The 18,541-nt window shown below is 41.9% G+C and overlaps 1 protein-coding gene across 2 annotated transcripts in view; it reads right to left on the bottom strand.

Moving 5' to 3' along the window:
- ttc28 (tetratricopeptide repeat domain 28) overlaps positions 1 to 18,541 on the bottom strand; it is a 166,352-nt gene that overhangs the window by 42,654 nt on the left and 105,157 nt on the right. For both annotated transcript variants that reach the window (XM_085464402.1, XM_085464403.1), the window contains exons 6-8: positions 8,310 to 8,531; positions 7,243 to 7,431; positions 7,046 to 7,142 (exon numbers count right to left, since the gene is read on the bottom strand). In XM_085464402.1, the coding sequence (XP_085320528.1) occupies positions 7,046 to 7,142; positions 7,243 to 7,431; positions 8,310 to 8,531 (508 nt within the window). The remainder of the gene's footprint in view (positions 1 to 7,045; positions 7,143 to 7,242; positions 7,432 to 8,309; positions 8,532 to 18,541) is intronic.

The following is an 18,541-nucleotide window of genomic DNA, read 5'->3' as shown; positions in this document are numbered from 1 at the left end:
TCAACAAAAAATAAAAAACATTGAGACAGTCTAAATCCCCAGAAATCTAAGATGGCATCCTCACTTTACTTTTAGTGCACAGTGCCGTATACATGCACAACGTGGCAAGTTGTCCATTCAGCGATGGATTCAGGTTCACAGCATCTCAGATATCACTGTGGCCGCAGAAACCAGAAACCACTTAATAAAACATGAGTGTTGATTGTCCAGAGAGACGCTACTGCAGTCAAATGATAGGCCCTTAAGAAGCAGGACCATCGCATGATATAAAGCTCCCATCCTTGAATTTGATTTAACAAGATGTCAAAACTGCAGCATCTACGTGTTGTACTAGGCCACTACAGCTAGTGCAAACTCACACAGGTCTGCAATATAACAAACAAATAATGCTTTGTGTGTACTTAATGTTACAGATCGATGTAGACCGAGTTGTCCTAGCCCAGGACAAGAGCCCAGTCAGTCTCTCCCAGGGATCAAGCTTCTTAAATATCTTCTGAATAAAACACAGGATGCAGTTTTGTATTTTTTTATATCACTTGAAGGGTTTTTCATACCAAACTGAGGGCCTGTGAAGACTTTCAGATTTGAGGATGATGTCACATAAAACCAAACATTTAATCAAGGATGAAAACACAAGCACAGATAAGACCAGACAATGAGGTAAACTGTCCTGTGAGGACACCTCATCTCTCATCCCGAATTACCAGAGTTCAAATATCCAAACAAAGAGAGAACCCACATGCACCTAGAAAACCCAGGTGGTCGCAATCAATAGCAAAGGCCAAGAAGCCAAAACACCAGCATGAAGTGTGGGAAAAAACCCAGCAGACCCATAGATGCGTCAGGGGCACCCAGAGAGAAGGGCCACAGCACAGGGAAGTGAACAGACCCGAAGCCCAAAAGGGACACCAGCCAGCAAAGACCCAGGCACCACAGCACACCCCCGATGGCACATGACGACCAGTTCCAGGAGGCACCCACCCGAGCCCCCCATTCCCAGTACCCCCACCAATCTTGGAAACGGGAGGTACCCATCCCATCCCAGAGCCATCATCTTTCATTCAATCATTCTTTCCTGAATGAGTGTATACTTTGTGAATAAACTTTTAGCACTCTCACATCAGTGTCTCGCTTGCTGTTGACTATAATGCCAGATCATGGAATGAACTGAATATGAACTAGTGATTTAAAGGCATACTGTAGAATTTCAAAAGCCTTTTCTTCTTTTGTTCATCTGAGGCAGGGGCCCTCCGTTTTTTTTTCTTTTCTTTCTAAGGTACAAAGCATAGAAATAGCAATTTTACACCGTCCCTCTTGTCGTCTATGTACCTTCTAGGGCAGGGGTCGGCAACCTGCGGCTCCGGAGCCGCATGTGGCTCTTTAGTCCCTATAGTGCGGCTCTGCATGGTTTGGGAAAATAAATTAGAAGTATTTAGCTGAAGTGTATTTTATTTATGTTAGTTCTTTTTTAACTTGTAGTTCTAAATTGGAAGATTATTGTAATATATAAGGTCTCCAACAATGCTAGTGTTAGCGGCGCTAACGGCTGCAGACAGGAAGATACTGCCAGCACCGGAAACGTGCTCGTCATCTCCGAGCATGAAGTAAGGAGAGCCTTCAAGAGAGTGAACACCAGGAAAGCAGCAGGACCAGACAGCATCCCAGGTCGTATCCTAAGAGACTGCGCATACCAGCTAGCTCCTGTGTTCACTGAGATATTCAACATCTCTTTATCTCAGTCGGTGATCCCCACATGCTTCAAAGAGTCCATCCTTGTTCCTGTCCCGAAGAAACCCCACCCTGCTTCTCTCAATGACTATCGCCCTGTAGCCCACACCTCAGTAGTGATGAAGTGCTTTGAACGCCTGGTCAGAGACTTCATCATTTCTTCACTACCAGACACACTGGACCCACTACAGTTCGCTTACCGTCCAAATCGTTCCACAGACGATGCCATCTCTCATCTCCTCCACACATCACTCACTCACTTGGACACTAGAAGGGGGAATTATGTTAAAATGCTCTTCATAGACTACAGCTCTGCATTTAACACCATAATTCCCTCCACACTCACCACCAAGCTGGAGCATCTGGGACTCAGCTCATCTATGTGTCAGTGGATCTCCAACTTCCTAACTGGCAGACCACAGGCAGTAAGGATGGGCGGACATGTCTCAGCCTCCACCACTCTCAGCACTGGAGCCCCCCAGGGGTGTGTTCTGAGCCCCCTGCTGTACTCTTTGTACACATATGACTGTGTGGCCACTACCAGCTCCACCACCATCATCAAGTTTGCTGACGACACCGTCGTGGTGGGCCTGATCTCTGATAACAACGAGACGGCCTACCTGAAGGAGATTAGGAATCTGGAGAACTGGTGCCAGAGGAACAACCTCCTTCTAAACGTCAGTAAGACAAAGGAGCTGATAGTGGACTTCAGCACTAAGCAGGAGAGGAACTACCAGACCCCGTCATCAACGAGTGCCCAGTGGAGAGAGTGGACAGCTTCAAATACCTCGGAGTTCACATCACGCAGGACCTGTCATGGTCCTGTCACATCAACACCGTGGTGAAAAAGGCCCGACAGCGTCTCTACCACCTCAGACGCTTGAGAGACTTCCAACTGCCCTCCAAGGTGCTCAGGAACTTTTACTCGTGCACCATAGAGAGCATCCTGGCGGGAAACATCTTAACCTGGTTCGGGAACAGCACCATGCAGGACAGACGAGCTCTACAGAGGGTTGTGCGGTCAGCTGAGCGCACCATCCGCTCCGAGCTCCCTGACCTGCACTCAATCTACAGCAGGCGGTGCTGGACCAAGGCCAGGAAGATCGTGAAGGACCTCAGCCATCCCAACAACAGATTGTTCTCTCTGTTGAGGTCAGGAAAGCGATTCCGCTCCCTGAAGACCAACACAGAGAGACTGAGGAGGAGCTTCTTCCCGCAGGCGATACGGTCTCTCAATCACACCACCACACAGTACTGACCCACACATATGGTTCTTACACACACACTGGACTTTCTGGACTTTGGTTTTGCACAACACTGGTCACTATATTCTTCATTTCCGGTTAATACTTGTACAGCTGCTGTTATTGTGTATATATTTATTTATATTTAGATTTCTTCATACATTCTTATATAGTTCTATATTGTGTATTTTGTTGTACAGTTATTTTATTTTCAACTTTAATTTATATATTTATCTTTATCTTATTCTTCCCAGTTAAATTTACCCTTCATTCTAATTTGTGTTGTACAGTTATTTCATTTTTAACCTTAATTTATATTTTATTCCTTCCTAGTTAAATTTACCCTTTTTAATTTTTCATATTTATTTCCTTTCTTATTCATAGCCTTTTCCTTTTTTGTTTTCTTTAGGTCTCGAGCAGTTGTCCAAGCATTTCACTACATATCGTACTGTGTATGACTGTGTACGTGACAAATAAAAATTTGAATTTGAATTTTAATATTGAAATATAAAAATAAAATTATATTCTATTATTTTTTCATCGCTCAAAATAAGCATCACACTCGCAGAAGCCGGTGTACCCGCCGAAACGCCGTGCATTTATCGAGACTTTCAACCGAGGCCAATTATGGATCTTCGGATCCACATTATGTCAGCAGCTCCACCGTGAACTATGTTAAAAACAAACACCGCTCACGCCTCACAGATGACAGCTTACAGTCCTGTGTAAAGATGAAAGTGACTTCGTACAGCCCCAATTTGCAGACGCTGTGTGCGGAGGTTCAGGAGCAGAAGTCCCATTGTAAACATATCACGGCAGACCCGACAATGTTTCCATGAACATGCTTTTCAGCATCTCTTTATTGACCACTTTTCACACACGGTTGCTGTACACATACAGCCGGCTGCAGCTTTTCAGCTCACAGCCCGACACATACCAACACAACAGCATAGATAGCACAGACGTTAAGGTGGCGAGGCGTGATTGCTGGTGCCCCTCAGGTGGGTCCGCCTCCCCTGCAGCAGCGCTGCAGACCACGCCCGCCACACACATTAACCAGGTAAAGTACATATTTAGGCAGAATTCTGTAAATATCTATTTTTCATTTTTCAGCAGCATAGTGCTTTTTTCCAATTAGTTTTTAAAAGTCAGGTCAAGGCTCCAAAAGCCCAAAGGCGATATAAGGGGGGCGGCTCACAACAGTTTTTGTTTGCTGGATCATTTTACTTCAGCTTGGTGTCTTTCCTTTTGTTATATTTCTTTAAGAGTTCAAAATGTGTTAATTACATAAATAAAATGTGATTTTCTCTGTAGCACTTCATGGATTTCATAAGCAACACACCTTAGTTGTTTATACAAAGTATAAAGGTAAAAAAAACAATATATACAGTGTTATCTTAATTTTAGATGTCAGAAAGTATTTGTGGCTCCCAGTGTTTTCTTTTGCGTGGAAACCGGGTCCAAATGGCTCTTTGGGTCTTAAAGGTTGCAGACCCCTGTTCTAGGGTAACAGTGCAAATTGATTACATTTCCCACATTTGTCTATTTCATCTTATCGTTGTTAATTTCATTGCTGTTGTTTAGCCCTGCGACAGACTGGCGACCTGTCAAGGGTGTACCCCGCCTCTCCTCCTATGACAGCTGGGATAGGCTCCAGCACCCCTTGCAACCCTGAAAAGGATAAGTGGAAGCGAATGGATGGATGGATGCTGTTGAGAATTATGCCTGTGAACTATTACTATTAAAAAAGTAAATAAAATATCTAACTTCCTTTTGTGGTGCACCAGCACACTGTTATATTTTGCACTCTGGTCCAGCCTTTGGCCAATTTCGTCTATTTAATTTTTTGTCTGTACTGTAAGCCCACTCTTTGTCTTGTATGGTATGTGTTTTATTTTACATGTCTTTCTGTCTTTCAGTTGTGCCCACATATATCTGTTTGGTTTTGTTGATTCATTTGATATGCCACCTACAGTGGGGCAAAAAAGTATTTAGTCAGCCACCGATTGTGCAAGTTCCCCCACTTAAAATGATGACAGAGGTCAGTAATTTGCACCAGAGGTACACTTCAACTATGAGAGACAGAATGTGAAAAAAAAAAATCCATGAATCCACATGGTAGGATTTGTAAAGAATTTATTCGTAAATCAGGGTGGAAAATAAGTATTTGGTCAATAACAAAAATACAACTCAATACTTTGTAACATAACCTTTGTTGGCAATAACAGAGGTCAAATGTTTACTATAGGTCTTTACCAGGTTTGCACACACAGTAGCTGGTATTTTGGCCCATTCCTCCATGCAGATCTTCTCGAGAGCAGTGATGTTTTGGGGCTGTCGCCGAGCAACACGGACTTTCAACTCCCGCCACAGATTTTCTATGGGGTTGAGGTCTGGAGACTGGCTAGGCCACTCCAGGACTTTCAAATGCTTCTTACGGAGCCACTCCTTTGTTGCCCGGGCGGTGTGTTGTGGATCATTGTCATGTTGGAAGACCCAGCCTCGTTTCATCTTCAAAGTTCTCACTGATGGAAGGAGGTTTTGGCTCAAAATCTCACGATACATGGCCCCATTCATTCTGTCCTTAACACGGATCAGTCGTCCTGTCCCCTTGGCAGAAAAACAGCCCCATAGCATGATGTTTCCACCCCCATGCTTCACAGTAGATATGGTGTTCTTGGGATGCAACTCAGTATTCTTCTTCCTCCAAACACGACGAGTTGAGTTTATACCAAAAAGTTCTACTTTGGTTTCATCTGACCACATGACATTCTCCCAATCCTCTGCTGTATCATCCATGTGCTCTCTGGCAAACTTCAGACGGGCCTGGACATGCACTGGCTTCAGCAGCGGAACACGTCTGGCACTGCGGGATTTGATTCCCTGCCGTTGTAGTGTGTTACTGATGGTGACCTTTGTTACTTTGGTCCCAGCTCTCTGCAGGTCATTCACCAGGTCCCCCCGTGTGGTTCTGGGATCTTTGCTCACCGTTCTCATGATCATTTTGACCCCACGGGATGAGATCTTGCGTGGAGCCCCAGATGGAGGGAGATTATCAGTGGTCTTGTATGTCTTCCATTTTCTGATGATTGCTCCCACAGTTGATTTTTTCACACCAAGCTGCTTGCCTATTTTAGATTCACTCTTCCCAGTCTGGTGCAGGTCTACAATACTTTTCCTGGTGTCCTTCGAAAGCTCTTTGGTCTTGGCCATGGCGGAGTTTGGAGTCTGACTGTTTGAGGCTGTGGACAGGTGTCTTTTATACAGATGATGAGTTCAAACAGGTGCCATTCATACAGGTAACGAGTGGGGGACAGAAAAGCTTCTTACAGAAGACGTTACAGGTCTGTGAGAGCCAGAGATTTTCCTTGTTTGAGGTGACCAAATACTTATTTTCCACCCTAATTTACGAATAAATTCTTTACAAATCCTACCATGTGGATTCATGGATTTTTTTTTCACATTCTGTCTCTCACAGTTGAAGTGTACCTCTGGTGCAAATTACTGACCTCTGTCATCATTTTAAGTGGGGGAACTTGCACAATCGGTGGCTGACTAAATACTTTTTTGCCCCACTGTACCTGCTATGGACTGCAGCTGAAAATTAGCTCTGCTGAATCTGTTGTTTGCCAAAAGGGGAAGAATGGCATTGATGCAGTCTTATTATCTGAAAAAAATGTTGACAGGAACCAAAGGTGTACATGTCTGTTTTAGTTGATCAAATGTTTGCAGCTGCATAGGATACACAGGTGCACATCCAAGTGAGAGTAGTATTGTGCTATTGATGGCACAGAGAGTGAACCACTCAAGACCTAAAGTAAATAACGGTTTACTTTTTTATTAATTTTGTTACACAGTAGCTGTCAACAGGTTCTGGAGTACCACAGTGTGTCAAACCTGCCATACTTTGATTTTACTGTTAGTAAAAGATAGATTTGCCATTTAAAATGACCAAAGCTAAAAAAGGCATACCATTTTAGTTTCCCACAACAAAATCCCAGATTCAGACGCCAAATTAAAAAACCTATTACCTCCAGCCAGGTGACCCCTCTATGACCCTCCATCAAACCTACCCAAGTTGGATGAGGCTCTGCCCTGTGCTGCTCTGTCTTGCAGTTCCTGAGCAATTTCTAGCTGGTTTTGGTGGTGCTGACGAGCCCTCTCCAAGTCCTGAACCGAACAAAAATAATGCATTTTTATCAGACTGTGATTCATTATTTCGTAGTTATTTGTTTTTCAGTTAACTACACCTTTATAGTTATATACCAACCTGCATGCATCGGGCAGCGTGCCCCAGACCAGCATATGCCCTCATCTCAATTGCTCTGTCGACCAGCTCTTGGGCCAACTCCAGCACTCTTGTATGGTACGATATGGCCTTGTCAAAGTCCCGCTGGGAGTGGTAAGCGCTCCCCAGGTTGCTGTACGCTCGTGCCTCCTCACGTCGGTTCTCCAGACTCTGCCAAACAAACCACCATTTCACCGTCACTAAGAAATTACCTTTGTGGTTATTTATTGGCATGCAATGGAATTTCCACAGAGATCACGACATTTATATTTTCTTTTGCTATCCCAGACAGTTAAAGATGGACATATTGCTAAAATGATCCTTTAGTGTATTTAAGCTAGGTTCTCAGGAAATCATTATCCTGATATAAACTGTGTAAATCTATGTGTTGTGTGAATGTCTAAGAAAGAAGAAGAAGAAATCAAACCCAGTGTTGTATTAGTGAGTGAGTTAGGCATTCATAATTCTGGCCACTAACTTTTAGTTAATGTTAGTCAGGGGGACTAGCAGTGGATTAATCTGAATTTGGTGCTGTGATGAGTATTTGTGGCAGCTGCAGAGTGGTTATTCAACTGAGTCAAAACAAACCACTATATCTTTTAGGCATGACCTTTTTGAGATAAACTCCAAAATTCACTGTGGTCAGTCAAGAGGTGCTTTTTGTGAATTAATTAAGTAGTTACAATAAAATAAATCTATTAACAGAATGTGAAGGAACAACTTATATATCCCAAACAAATATAATGCTAAAAAGATATCAGCTAAAGCTTTAGCTGGGCTATACTTTTGTGTAATATATCCTTTTACCAGAAAATGGTGCAGATTTAGTCAAATCTTTTGTGGAAATGTGGGCAGGACTAAGAAAAAATATCAAAAGTTTACAAAATAGCAGCACAGATCTCAAAACACCAAAGGCTAAATAGAAATACTGTTGCCTTGTCATGGTTAAAATATGCAGAGCTTAAATTAAAACTGCACCTTTTAAGAGATGAAAACCAAAGAAAAACATATTGGTAATGTAATATGAATATATTACATTACCACTATACCTTTGCAATGTCCAGATGCTGCTCATGGCATTGGACAGCATTGGTGAAGTCTCCCAGCGCAGTGTACACAGCACCCATGTTGCCTAGCTGGCGAGCCTCGGAAAGCTTGCACTGACTTTGCCGTGCCAGCAGCACGCACTGTTTATGGCTGGCAAGTGCATTAGGGTAGTCACCAATAGCTGTGTACACATGACCCAGACTGCTTAGAGCACTAGATGCAGCCTGAAATCACACATGCACAACATACATACATTGATCAGTGTTCAGTAAAAACAAACAACAAAAAAAAGGTACACAATAATTCACATGCTTATAATAAACAGGAACACAATCATGTAGACCAGAGGTGGCAAAATAAATGTACTTCATGAACCGTACACAGACCAATTTGATCTTAAGTAGGTTTGCCAGTAAAATAAGTGAAAAAATTCTTACATTTTTACATTCTTAAAATGTTCACACTTTCAGTTTTAATTGTCCATCCATTTACATAAAAGATAATGAGCAGCCAGAAATGTATTCAGAAAAATAAGATCAGTTTCAATTGATATCAGTTATAATTTTTTTGGGGAAAAAAAAGCATTGTCTAACATGCCAAATAACTAATCACTTCCTTGTTATGTTGATAGAAACTATAATCCTGTCTGTGCAATTAGCTTTCCTTCAAAATGTAATTTGTGTTTACATTTTGTAAACACAAATTACATTCTGTTTTTATTTTCTGTTTCTGCTGCAAATCAGCTGTATAAAGGTGTCATTTCTGGGTAAGAAAGGGATAGTTCAGGGAGAATGGGAAAGGAGGCAGGATAAACAAGTGAGGAAAACAGGCATCACCTCCTCCCACCTCAAATAAAATCTTGCCAATGGAGGACACGCACATCTTGGCGGCGCCACGAGTGAAAGCTCATCCTTCACATCTTATTTAGACCCTGCTGTGAGAGTCTGACCCTCTGCCACCACCACCTCAGCTTTGTATCAGGTTCTAGCAACCCTATTATTACTCTGTTTTAGTTAACACATGAAACCCTTTTATAGCTCCTTGAGCTGCCTAATGATTTCTAGCACCCCTCATCCTGCTAATTACAGAGCTTCTTCAGGCATAATACCATGCAAATCAAGATGAGGGTTTCATCTTAAGCTCGCTCGTTGCTGTCTTCATGCCTGCATGTGCATGAAAATAAGAACTCATGTCCACACACACACTAGTACTGCCACAAACAATTATTTTGATAGTCGACTACTCACCGATTATTTTTGCGATTAGTCGACTAATCAGATCATGCATCCATTGGATGTAAAACCTACAGGTTATTGCACCAGCATGCATCTGCTCTTATATAACTACCATTAGCTTACAGCTTTAAATGTTTAAGGTATGTGCTAACTAAAAATAAAGACAAGATGATAGTTTATTAAATTTTAATGAAATTTGCAGATTGTTTCGGTGAAGTTTAATAAACTCAGCCGTCTGCTCCTTGCTATCTAAAATATAACAGGACACCGGAGTATATTTTCGAGCATCTCACACTTCTGATAATCAGTTGTCTGCTTGATGTTTATTCAGTGGTGTAAAAACTATAACTTTAATCTCAGCTAAACCGATTTACTCAGGAACAAATAAAATACTGAAAAAAGCCAAACAATAACATTTTCAAGTTATCTAAGTGACTTATATATCATGTTTAATCTGAGTAGCGAAAGACGGGGGTGGGTTTGAAAACGATTTTCCGGGAGTCCGGTGTTCTCTCTAGTGAGCCTTGAACCCCGGCTAGCTATCGAGCTGGTGGGTAACAGACGTCTCTGAAAACGTTGGAGCGCTTTTGAAAATATGTGGTGTCTTGATAAACTGAGCAGATATTTGAAGTTTACACAGCTACATTCTGGCCTGAAAATATGTTAAACGTTTATTTTGTGACCCAGAAAGAATAATAAGAGTAATATTAAAACTAACTAGATACCACCATTGTGGCATGAATTCAGGGATAGGTTGGGCCACGAAGTATACACCTGACCCATCCTTCAAATCTGGGGAAACGAAGGGTGCATTTGTCAGTCTTCGTCGTGTCGCTGTAACGTAATCGGCCTACAACTGCGGGCACAGGAAGATGCGGTTCCTGAATTTGGACACAGCTACACAGCTACACAGCTTCTCTATCTTCAGGGTTTAACGGCAGCTGGCATTCTTGTCCATGCAGTGCTGCCATCCTCTGTTTCAGTCCATTATTACACTCTTAAATCCTACTATTATTTCCTGCGTCTTTTGGGATCTTACAAAGCTTCAAACGATGCGTCGAGTATTAAATTAGGCGATTTTGATAGTCAACGTAATCGTGAATAGTTGACTAATCGTGGCAGCCCTAACACACACACACACACACACACACACACACGGAATGTCAGATCCATGTCAGATAGTCTTGTCTGCTTCTCATATTTGACAGAAAAAATCTGAGAAGAAATGTGACCCACTACATTTTTGCCTTAGTAATTTAAAAGCAGCCTACTGATTCATAACTAATCTAGAGATTATTGGGATTGATCTGTTTGCTATCAATGGAGGCATATGAAAAAGATGTGAGGTGTGAGCAATGGTTTGTTTCAAATTAAACAAGAGAATGAGACAAGAGCAGCAGTGTGTACTGACATATGTCTTATTAATTAATGTATCTATACATGACAGATCCCAGAAGTAAGGGAAATATATACCAGATATGGGTGCACCTATCTTGGTAAGTCCTCAGTCATGCAGGCCAAGAGGCCTTGATGAACCCCTGCCAACCTATAGTCACTAGCAAAAAAATATGTATTCCCCACTTGGGTGGCAAGTGGTTGGTGGAGATCGCTGTCTACTGCTGGGTGAAACTGCCATAACAAAAACCTCTTTGATTGCTTGATTTAGTAGCAGACTCACAGACTAGTGGAATTGCAATTTGCATGGAAGATACCAAATTTTCTACAAACACTAACTAACCACCAAACAGCACAAATGCAAGCCAGAAACAGAGAACAGCATTTTAGACAATAAGAAACCAAAAGATTTCAAATTGTATATAATTTGAAGACAAACAGTTGACATTTCCAGTTTGTGTGACATTCTTCAGTTTCAGTAATTTAATGAATGGTTGATGATTACCTGTAGACTAGTTGGCGTCTTTCATACAAACTATGGCTGATTATGGCAATCTGCTAGCAACCAAAGCAATCACAAAAAGGTTTTCAGTGTGCCAGCATATATCTTGTTGGGATCAATTTTACTGATGGCAAGCATTCTCCAGCAAACACTTGGAACTGGTTGGGGAACACAGGCGATTGCCAAGCAGTTTCTATGCCTGTGTGACTGGGACCTAACATTATTTAAACTAGAGAGTATTCTGTGGTGAAAGCAAGGAGTGGCATTAGTCCTGGGTCTGAAAAGTAAAGATAACACTGAAGTGCCTAAATCCATTTGTATTTGTCCCAATGACCAGCCGGGGGTGACTCCTCTAATTGAAATATGCGATCGTGGCTCAAGAGTTAGGAGTTCGCCTTGTAATCGGAAGGTTGCCGGTTCGAGCCCCGGCTCGGACAGTCTCGGTCGTTGTGTCCTTGGGCAAGACACTTCACCCGTTGCCTACTGGTGGTGGTCAGAGGGCCCGGTGGCGCCAGTGTCCGGCAGCCTCGCCTCTGTCAGTGCGCCCCAGGGTGGCTGTGGCTACAATGTAGCTTGCCATCACCAGTGTGTTGATGTGTGTGTGAATGGGTGGATGACTGGATATGTAAAGCGCTTTGGGGTCCTTAGGGACTAGTAAAAGCGCTATATAAATACAGGCCATTTACCATTTACCATATAAAAGTCTATGAAAGAAAAATCCCTGGGTTTATGAACACAGTAAACACTTTCCTGGTCAGTCTATATTCTTAACAACAAGATCTTTATCTAATTGAATAAGCACAAAATTCATTTTGTAAATTATGATCCTAAATAGAGTCCAACAGCCATTAAAGCATGGCAACCTTGAGGATTGATCAACTTTCCTCAAGTGCTTACTAAATGTGCTATATCAAAGTGGCTACTTTATTCTTTTACACACAGTCTGATTACGTTGTGTACCATGACTTACACAATGTTATGTTATTCTGAATTTATGCCACAATTGAATTACATAAAAAAAAAAAAAGAAATAATAATTTTTGCTTTCAATACACTGAGCATCATAATTAAATACTATCTTATATGATTTGGCCAATAAATTAATTGATGAATTTCTATCAGGCTTTATCGCTCTCTCCTCAGTGTTTAGCGTAAAGGCCTGCAGAGTCTCAGCTTGTTACAGCAACACTGAGACAGTGTGCTGCAGTCTAAAACAACACCTCAAATGACTCACACAAACAGTGTTATTTCCTTGGCACTATGATAATGACTTCAATCTGTTGAAGTCCAACAATGTGCATATCTGTGAACACACAGTGAGAAGTAATAATCAGTAAACCATGTCCTAAGGTAAAACCTCACACAGTAAGAACCATTTCTTTGGTTCATTCACAGTGAAAGTAATTACGTTTAGAGGCCATCTGAGCACAAACAGCAGCCTATCTTTGATTCAGACACACACACACACACACACGCACACACACACAAACTTAAAAAGTAAAATGTGAATTTGACCTTTCAAAGAAAATCACAAGGGACAGACAAAGCTTAGTCAAAAGTTATGTTTAAAGGTTTACAGAATTTGTAAAGAAGTAAAAATTAAAATAACTTTTTAAAGAGGGGTTATTAGCATGATTATAACCAATATAATAGCACTTGAGGTTGCCTTTAAATGCAGTTCAGTCCCTCTATAGATGGCCATGTTAAAATGTTCAACTTCAATGGTGACTGTTAGTGTACATGTTGCATGTTTACAGGCTAGACCAGGAGTCCCCAATCCCAGTCCACGAGGGCCAGTGTCCCTGCAGGTTTTGATCCATCACAGCTGATTTAAATGGATAAATTACCTTCTCAACATGTCTTGAAGTTCTCCAGAGGCCTGGTAATGAACTAATCATGCGATTCAGGTGTGTTGACCCAGGGTGAGATCTAAAACCTGCAGGGACACCGGCCCTCGTGGACTGGGATTGGGGACCCCTGGGCTAGACTATAGTTAATTTTTTAAATTGTATAACAACTGTGAGGTGGATAATTTTTGTAGAGGTCACCCATTTAGATTGTGTTAGGTGTGCAGTCAATTATTGATTAATTAATAAATGGCTTCAATTTTTTTAAACCAGAAATGCAACAGTCTATTTTAAAAAATATTTGCTACTTTTTGTTGTCAAGTTTGATAGGAAAGTTGATGTGTTTTGGATAAGTAAACTAAAGCAGGTTATTTGAATTTTTTCTTTTTGATCTGTGTTCAATTCTAAGCAGCAGTTTTTAAAATTGTTTTCTGACATATATAGATAAAAGTAATTGATACTGCAATGAAAATGCAGTATTAGTTTGAGCTCCAGAGGAATTTGATAGAAAAATCTATTCCTTCATTTCAATTGCAGCCTATATGGACAGATAATACACATCCATGTCCTTTTAAATCAGGTTTCATCAGTGCTAAAAACTGTCACTGAAAACAGCCAAACTGACCTTTAGTGGAATTTACCACTTGTGATTAACATCAGAATACCCTGTTCTTTTCTTTCTGCTCATGTGTGTTCACAAGTGAGCGCATGTTTGTGAAAAATACGACAGCACACATCTACAGAAATCCATGTCCCCACCCAAGTGATGAGGGTAAACACATAAAATCCAGTTGACACATCTGTGCTGGAGCTCCAGGCAGGAAACGGAGATTTAATAAATGACGACACATCTGTGTCTACAGTCAACTGGCCAGACAAGTCTTTGATTTCCCTTAAGAACATCTTACTTTAAGAGAAAAAACACAGGCGTACGCACGCACGCACGCACGCACGCACGCACGCACGCACACACACACACACACACACACACACACAACACACACACAAATACAGTCATATGTCTGGACCAGTCCATGTACACAGACATACATGGACTGGTCTAGACATATATGTTTTTACATCTCCCTCTCTCTCTTTCCTATATACAGGGAGTGCAGAATTATTAGGCAAATGAGTATTTTGTCCACATCATCCTCTTCATGCATGTTGTCTTACTCCAAGCTGTATAGGCTCAAAAGCCTACTACCAATTAAGCATATTAGGTGATGTGCATCTCTGTAATGAGAAGGGGTGTGGTCTAATGACATCAACAGGTGTGCATAATTATTAGGCAACGTCCTTTCCTTTGGCAAAATGGGTCAAAAGAAGGACTTGACAGGCTCAGAAAAGTCAAAAATAGTGAGATATCTTGCAGAGGGATGCAGCAGTCTCAAAATTGCAAAGCTTCTGAAGCATGATCATCGAACAATCAAGCATTTCATTCAAAATAGTCAACAGGGTCGCAAGAAGCGTGTGGAAAAACCAAGGCGCAAAATAACTGCCCATGAACTGAGAAAAGTCAAGCGTGCAGCTGCCAAGATGCCACTTGCCACCAGTTTGACCATATTTCAGAGCTGCAACATCACTGGAGTGCCCAAGAGCACAAGGTGTGCAATATTTAGAGACATGGCCAAGGTAAGAAAGGCTGAAAGACGACCACCACTGAACAAGACACACAAGCTGAAACGTCAAGACTGGGCCAAGAAATATCTCAAGACTGATTTTTCTAAGGTTTTATGGACTGATGAAATGAGAGTGAGTCTTGATGGGCCAGATGGATGGGCCCGTGGCTGGATTGGTAAAGGGCAGAGAGCTCCAGTCCGACTCAGACGCCAGCAAGGTGGAGGTGGAGTACTGGTTTGGGCTGGTATCATCAAAGATGAGCTTGTGGGGCCTTTTCGGGTTGAGGATGGAGTCAAGCTCAACTCCCAGTCCTACTGCCAGTTTCTGGAAGACACCTTCTTCAAGCAGTGGTACAGGAAGAAGTCTGCATCCTTCAAGAAAAACATGATTTTCATGCAGGACAATGATCCATCACACGCGTCCAAGTACTCCACAGCGTGGCTGGCAAGAAAGGGTATAAAAGAAGAAAAACTAATGACATGGCCACCTTGTTCACCTGATCTGAACCCCATTGAGAACCTGTGGTCCATCATCAAATGTGAGATTTACAAGGAGGGAAAACAGTACACCTCTCTGAACAGTGTCTGGGAGGCTGTGGTTGCTGCTGCACGCAATGTTGATGGTGAACAGATCAAAACACTGACAGAATCCATGGATGGCAGGCTTTTGAGTGTCCTTGCAAAGAAAGGTGGCTATATTGGTCGCTGATTTGTTTTTGTTTTGTTTTTGAATGTCAGAAATGTATATTTGTGAATGTGGAGATGTTATATTGGTTTCACTGGTAAAAATAAATAATTGAAATGGGTATATATTTGTTTTTTGTTAAGTTGCCTAATAATTATGCACAGTAATAGTCACCTGCACACACAGATATCCCCCTAAAATAGCTAAAACTAAAAACAAACTAAAAACTACTTCCAAAAACATTCAGCTTTGATATTAATGAGTTTTTTGGGTTCATTGAGAACATGGTTGTTGTTCAATAATAAAATTATTCCTCAAAAATACAACTTGCCTAATAATTCTGCACTCCCTGTATATATATATATAAAATAAAAAAAAATTCCCCAGCCGCCCCTGCTGGCAGTCATCCTTCAAGCTCGGGACCCTCAAGCCTGGGAGCTTGAGGGTCCTGCACAGTATCTTAGCTGTTCCTAGGACTGCGCTCTTCTGGACAGAGATCTCAGATGTTGTTCCCGGGATCTGCTGGAGCCACTCGCCTAGCTTGGGAGTCACTGCACCTAGTGCTCCGATTACCACTGGGACCACCGTCACCTTCATCCTCCACATCTTCTTGAGCTCTTCTATGAGCCCTTGGTATTTCTCGAGCTTCTCGTATTCCTTCTTCTGATGTTGCTGTGATTCGGAACCGCTACATCGATCACTACGGCCGTCTTCTTCTGTTTGTCTACCACCACTATGTCCGGTTGGTTAGCCACCACCATTTTGTCCGTCTGTATCTGGAAGTCCCACAGGATCTTAGCTCTGTCATTCTCCATCACCCTTGGGGGCATCTCCCATTTTGTCCCCGGGACTTCCAGGTTATACTTGGCACAGATGTTCCTGTACACTATGCCGGCCACTTGGTTATGGCGTTCCATGTACTGTATGCCTTGCCTGCTAGCATCTTGCACGCTGCTGTTATGTGCTGGATTGTCTCTGGGGCATCTTTACAGAGCCTGCACCTGCGGTCTTGCCTGGTGTGATAGACCCCAGCCCCTATGGATCTTGTGCTCAGTGCTTGTTCCTGTGCTGCCATGATTAATGCCTCTGTGCTGTCTTTCAGTCCAGCTTTGTCCAGCCACTGGTAGGATTTCTGGATATCAGCCACCTCCTCTATCTGCCGGTGGTACATACCGTGCAGGGGCCTGTCGTTCCATGATGGTTCCTCACCTTCCTCCACTTTCTTGGGTTTCTGCTGCCTGAGGTATTCACTGAGCACGCTGTCAGTTGGGGCCATCTTCGTGATGTATTCGTGGATGTTCCTTGTCTCATCCTGGAATGTGGTGCTGACACTCACCAGTCCCCAGCCTCCTTCCTTCCGCTTAGCGTACAGCCTCAGGATGCTGGACTTGGGGTGAAATCCTCCATGCATGGTGAGGAGTTTTCTTGTCTTTATGTCAGTGGCTTCTATCTCCTTTGGCCAGCCTATTACCCCAGCAGGGTACCTGATCACGGGCAGGGCTTAGGTGTTGATGGCCTTGTCTTGTTCTTACCGTTCAGCTGACTCCTCAGGACTTGCCTGACCCTCTGCAGGTACTTGGTGGTTGCAGCTTTCCTAGCGGCCTCTTCATGGTTCCCATTCGCTTGCGGGATCCCCAGGTATATATATATATATATATGTATATATATATATATATATATATATGTATATATATATATATATATATGTACATATATACATATATATATGTGTATGTATGTATATGTATGTATATATATATATATATACATACATACACATATATATATATATATATATATATATATATATATATATGTATATATATGTAAAAGAAACAATATTATCCTCTCATTAGATTAGATTTATATTGTGGATAACAAATCTCTTCAGAAAAGCTTGGATGGGTGGAGATCGGGAAAAAAAACAATGTAAGTACAAAGGTGTAGGAAGATGGGCGCCTAAATCTTTTGCATGGAAATAGAATAAGACAGATGAATAAAGACAGAGAAAGATTACTGCTGACACTGCTGACACTGCTTCCCCTGCATGCTTGATAACCAGATGTAGGAGGTTTGGGAAGGTGATGTCTTCTGAGGTCTGCTGATCTGCAGGGACTGCAACTTCTTGAACTAATGCCATACTTGATTTGATGGAAATGTCTTTATTTGTCCCTTGTCAAGATCTTTTCCTTTTTAAACTATTTTTTAGACTGATTTTGATTATTGTTCAGGGCACAAATGCAAATACCTATCATTGTTGTTGTTATTATTATTAATGTTATAACTGTAATGGTAACTGTACCAAAGCTCCTGCCAGTGTTCTGCAGACGAGCACTTTGTTCGGAAGCAGGCAGTATTGAAGGCTTCTCACACCACACAGATAAACACAAATAACACAGCTGAGCAAACACACAGTGGGAGATATGGATTTCTGTTGATGACCGTGTTCGAGTCGCCTTAAGCTGCACACCTGTGGAGAAGAAGGTCGATAACTGTCTGTCAACAATACACGTGCAGGAGTCTATGGTGCATTTGCAGCTTCCAGACAGACACACACACAAGCAACAAAAAAAGAGAAACAAGAGGGTTTGGTTTTGATCCAAGCTTTCCTGAGCTCTGAGCTCTTCAGAAAAGTTGGTAACTGTTCCTCATTTCTTTTACTGACAGTGGTTCAATCAGGCTCTTTAGATTTACCTAGAGACAAATCACATGAGATAAATATAGGATGCAATCACACGCTATTAAGTGACTGCGTGTGCATGTTCAAGTGTGTGTTCAACTGCAAGGGTCCAGCAGAACTTCAGAGACCATTAGAGAGGTCGAAACTCTGATATAATAAAACTTTGCAGTAGAATATCCTGCTGACTTTTACACATTAAAGATAGTGTAATTCCATATTTCTGAGGAGTCGTGTCAAATTGCAAAAACACACAGAGAGTACCTTTAAT

The sequence above is a fragment of the Copadichromis virginalis genome, linkage group LG7, assembly GCF_057382275.1.
Source record: "Copadichromis virginalis isolate Kocher_CV1m ecotype Utaka linkage group LG7, C_Virginalis_male_GT1.1, whole genome shotgun sequence".
Taxonomy (NCBI): Eukaryota; Metazoa; Chordata; class Actinopteri; order Cichliformes; family Cichlidae; genus Copadichromis; species Copadichromis virginalis.
Note: the sequence above shows the minus strand (reverse complement) of the source record. Positions and strands in the feature narration are given on the sequence as shown.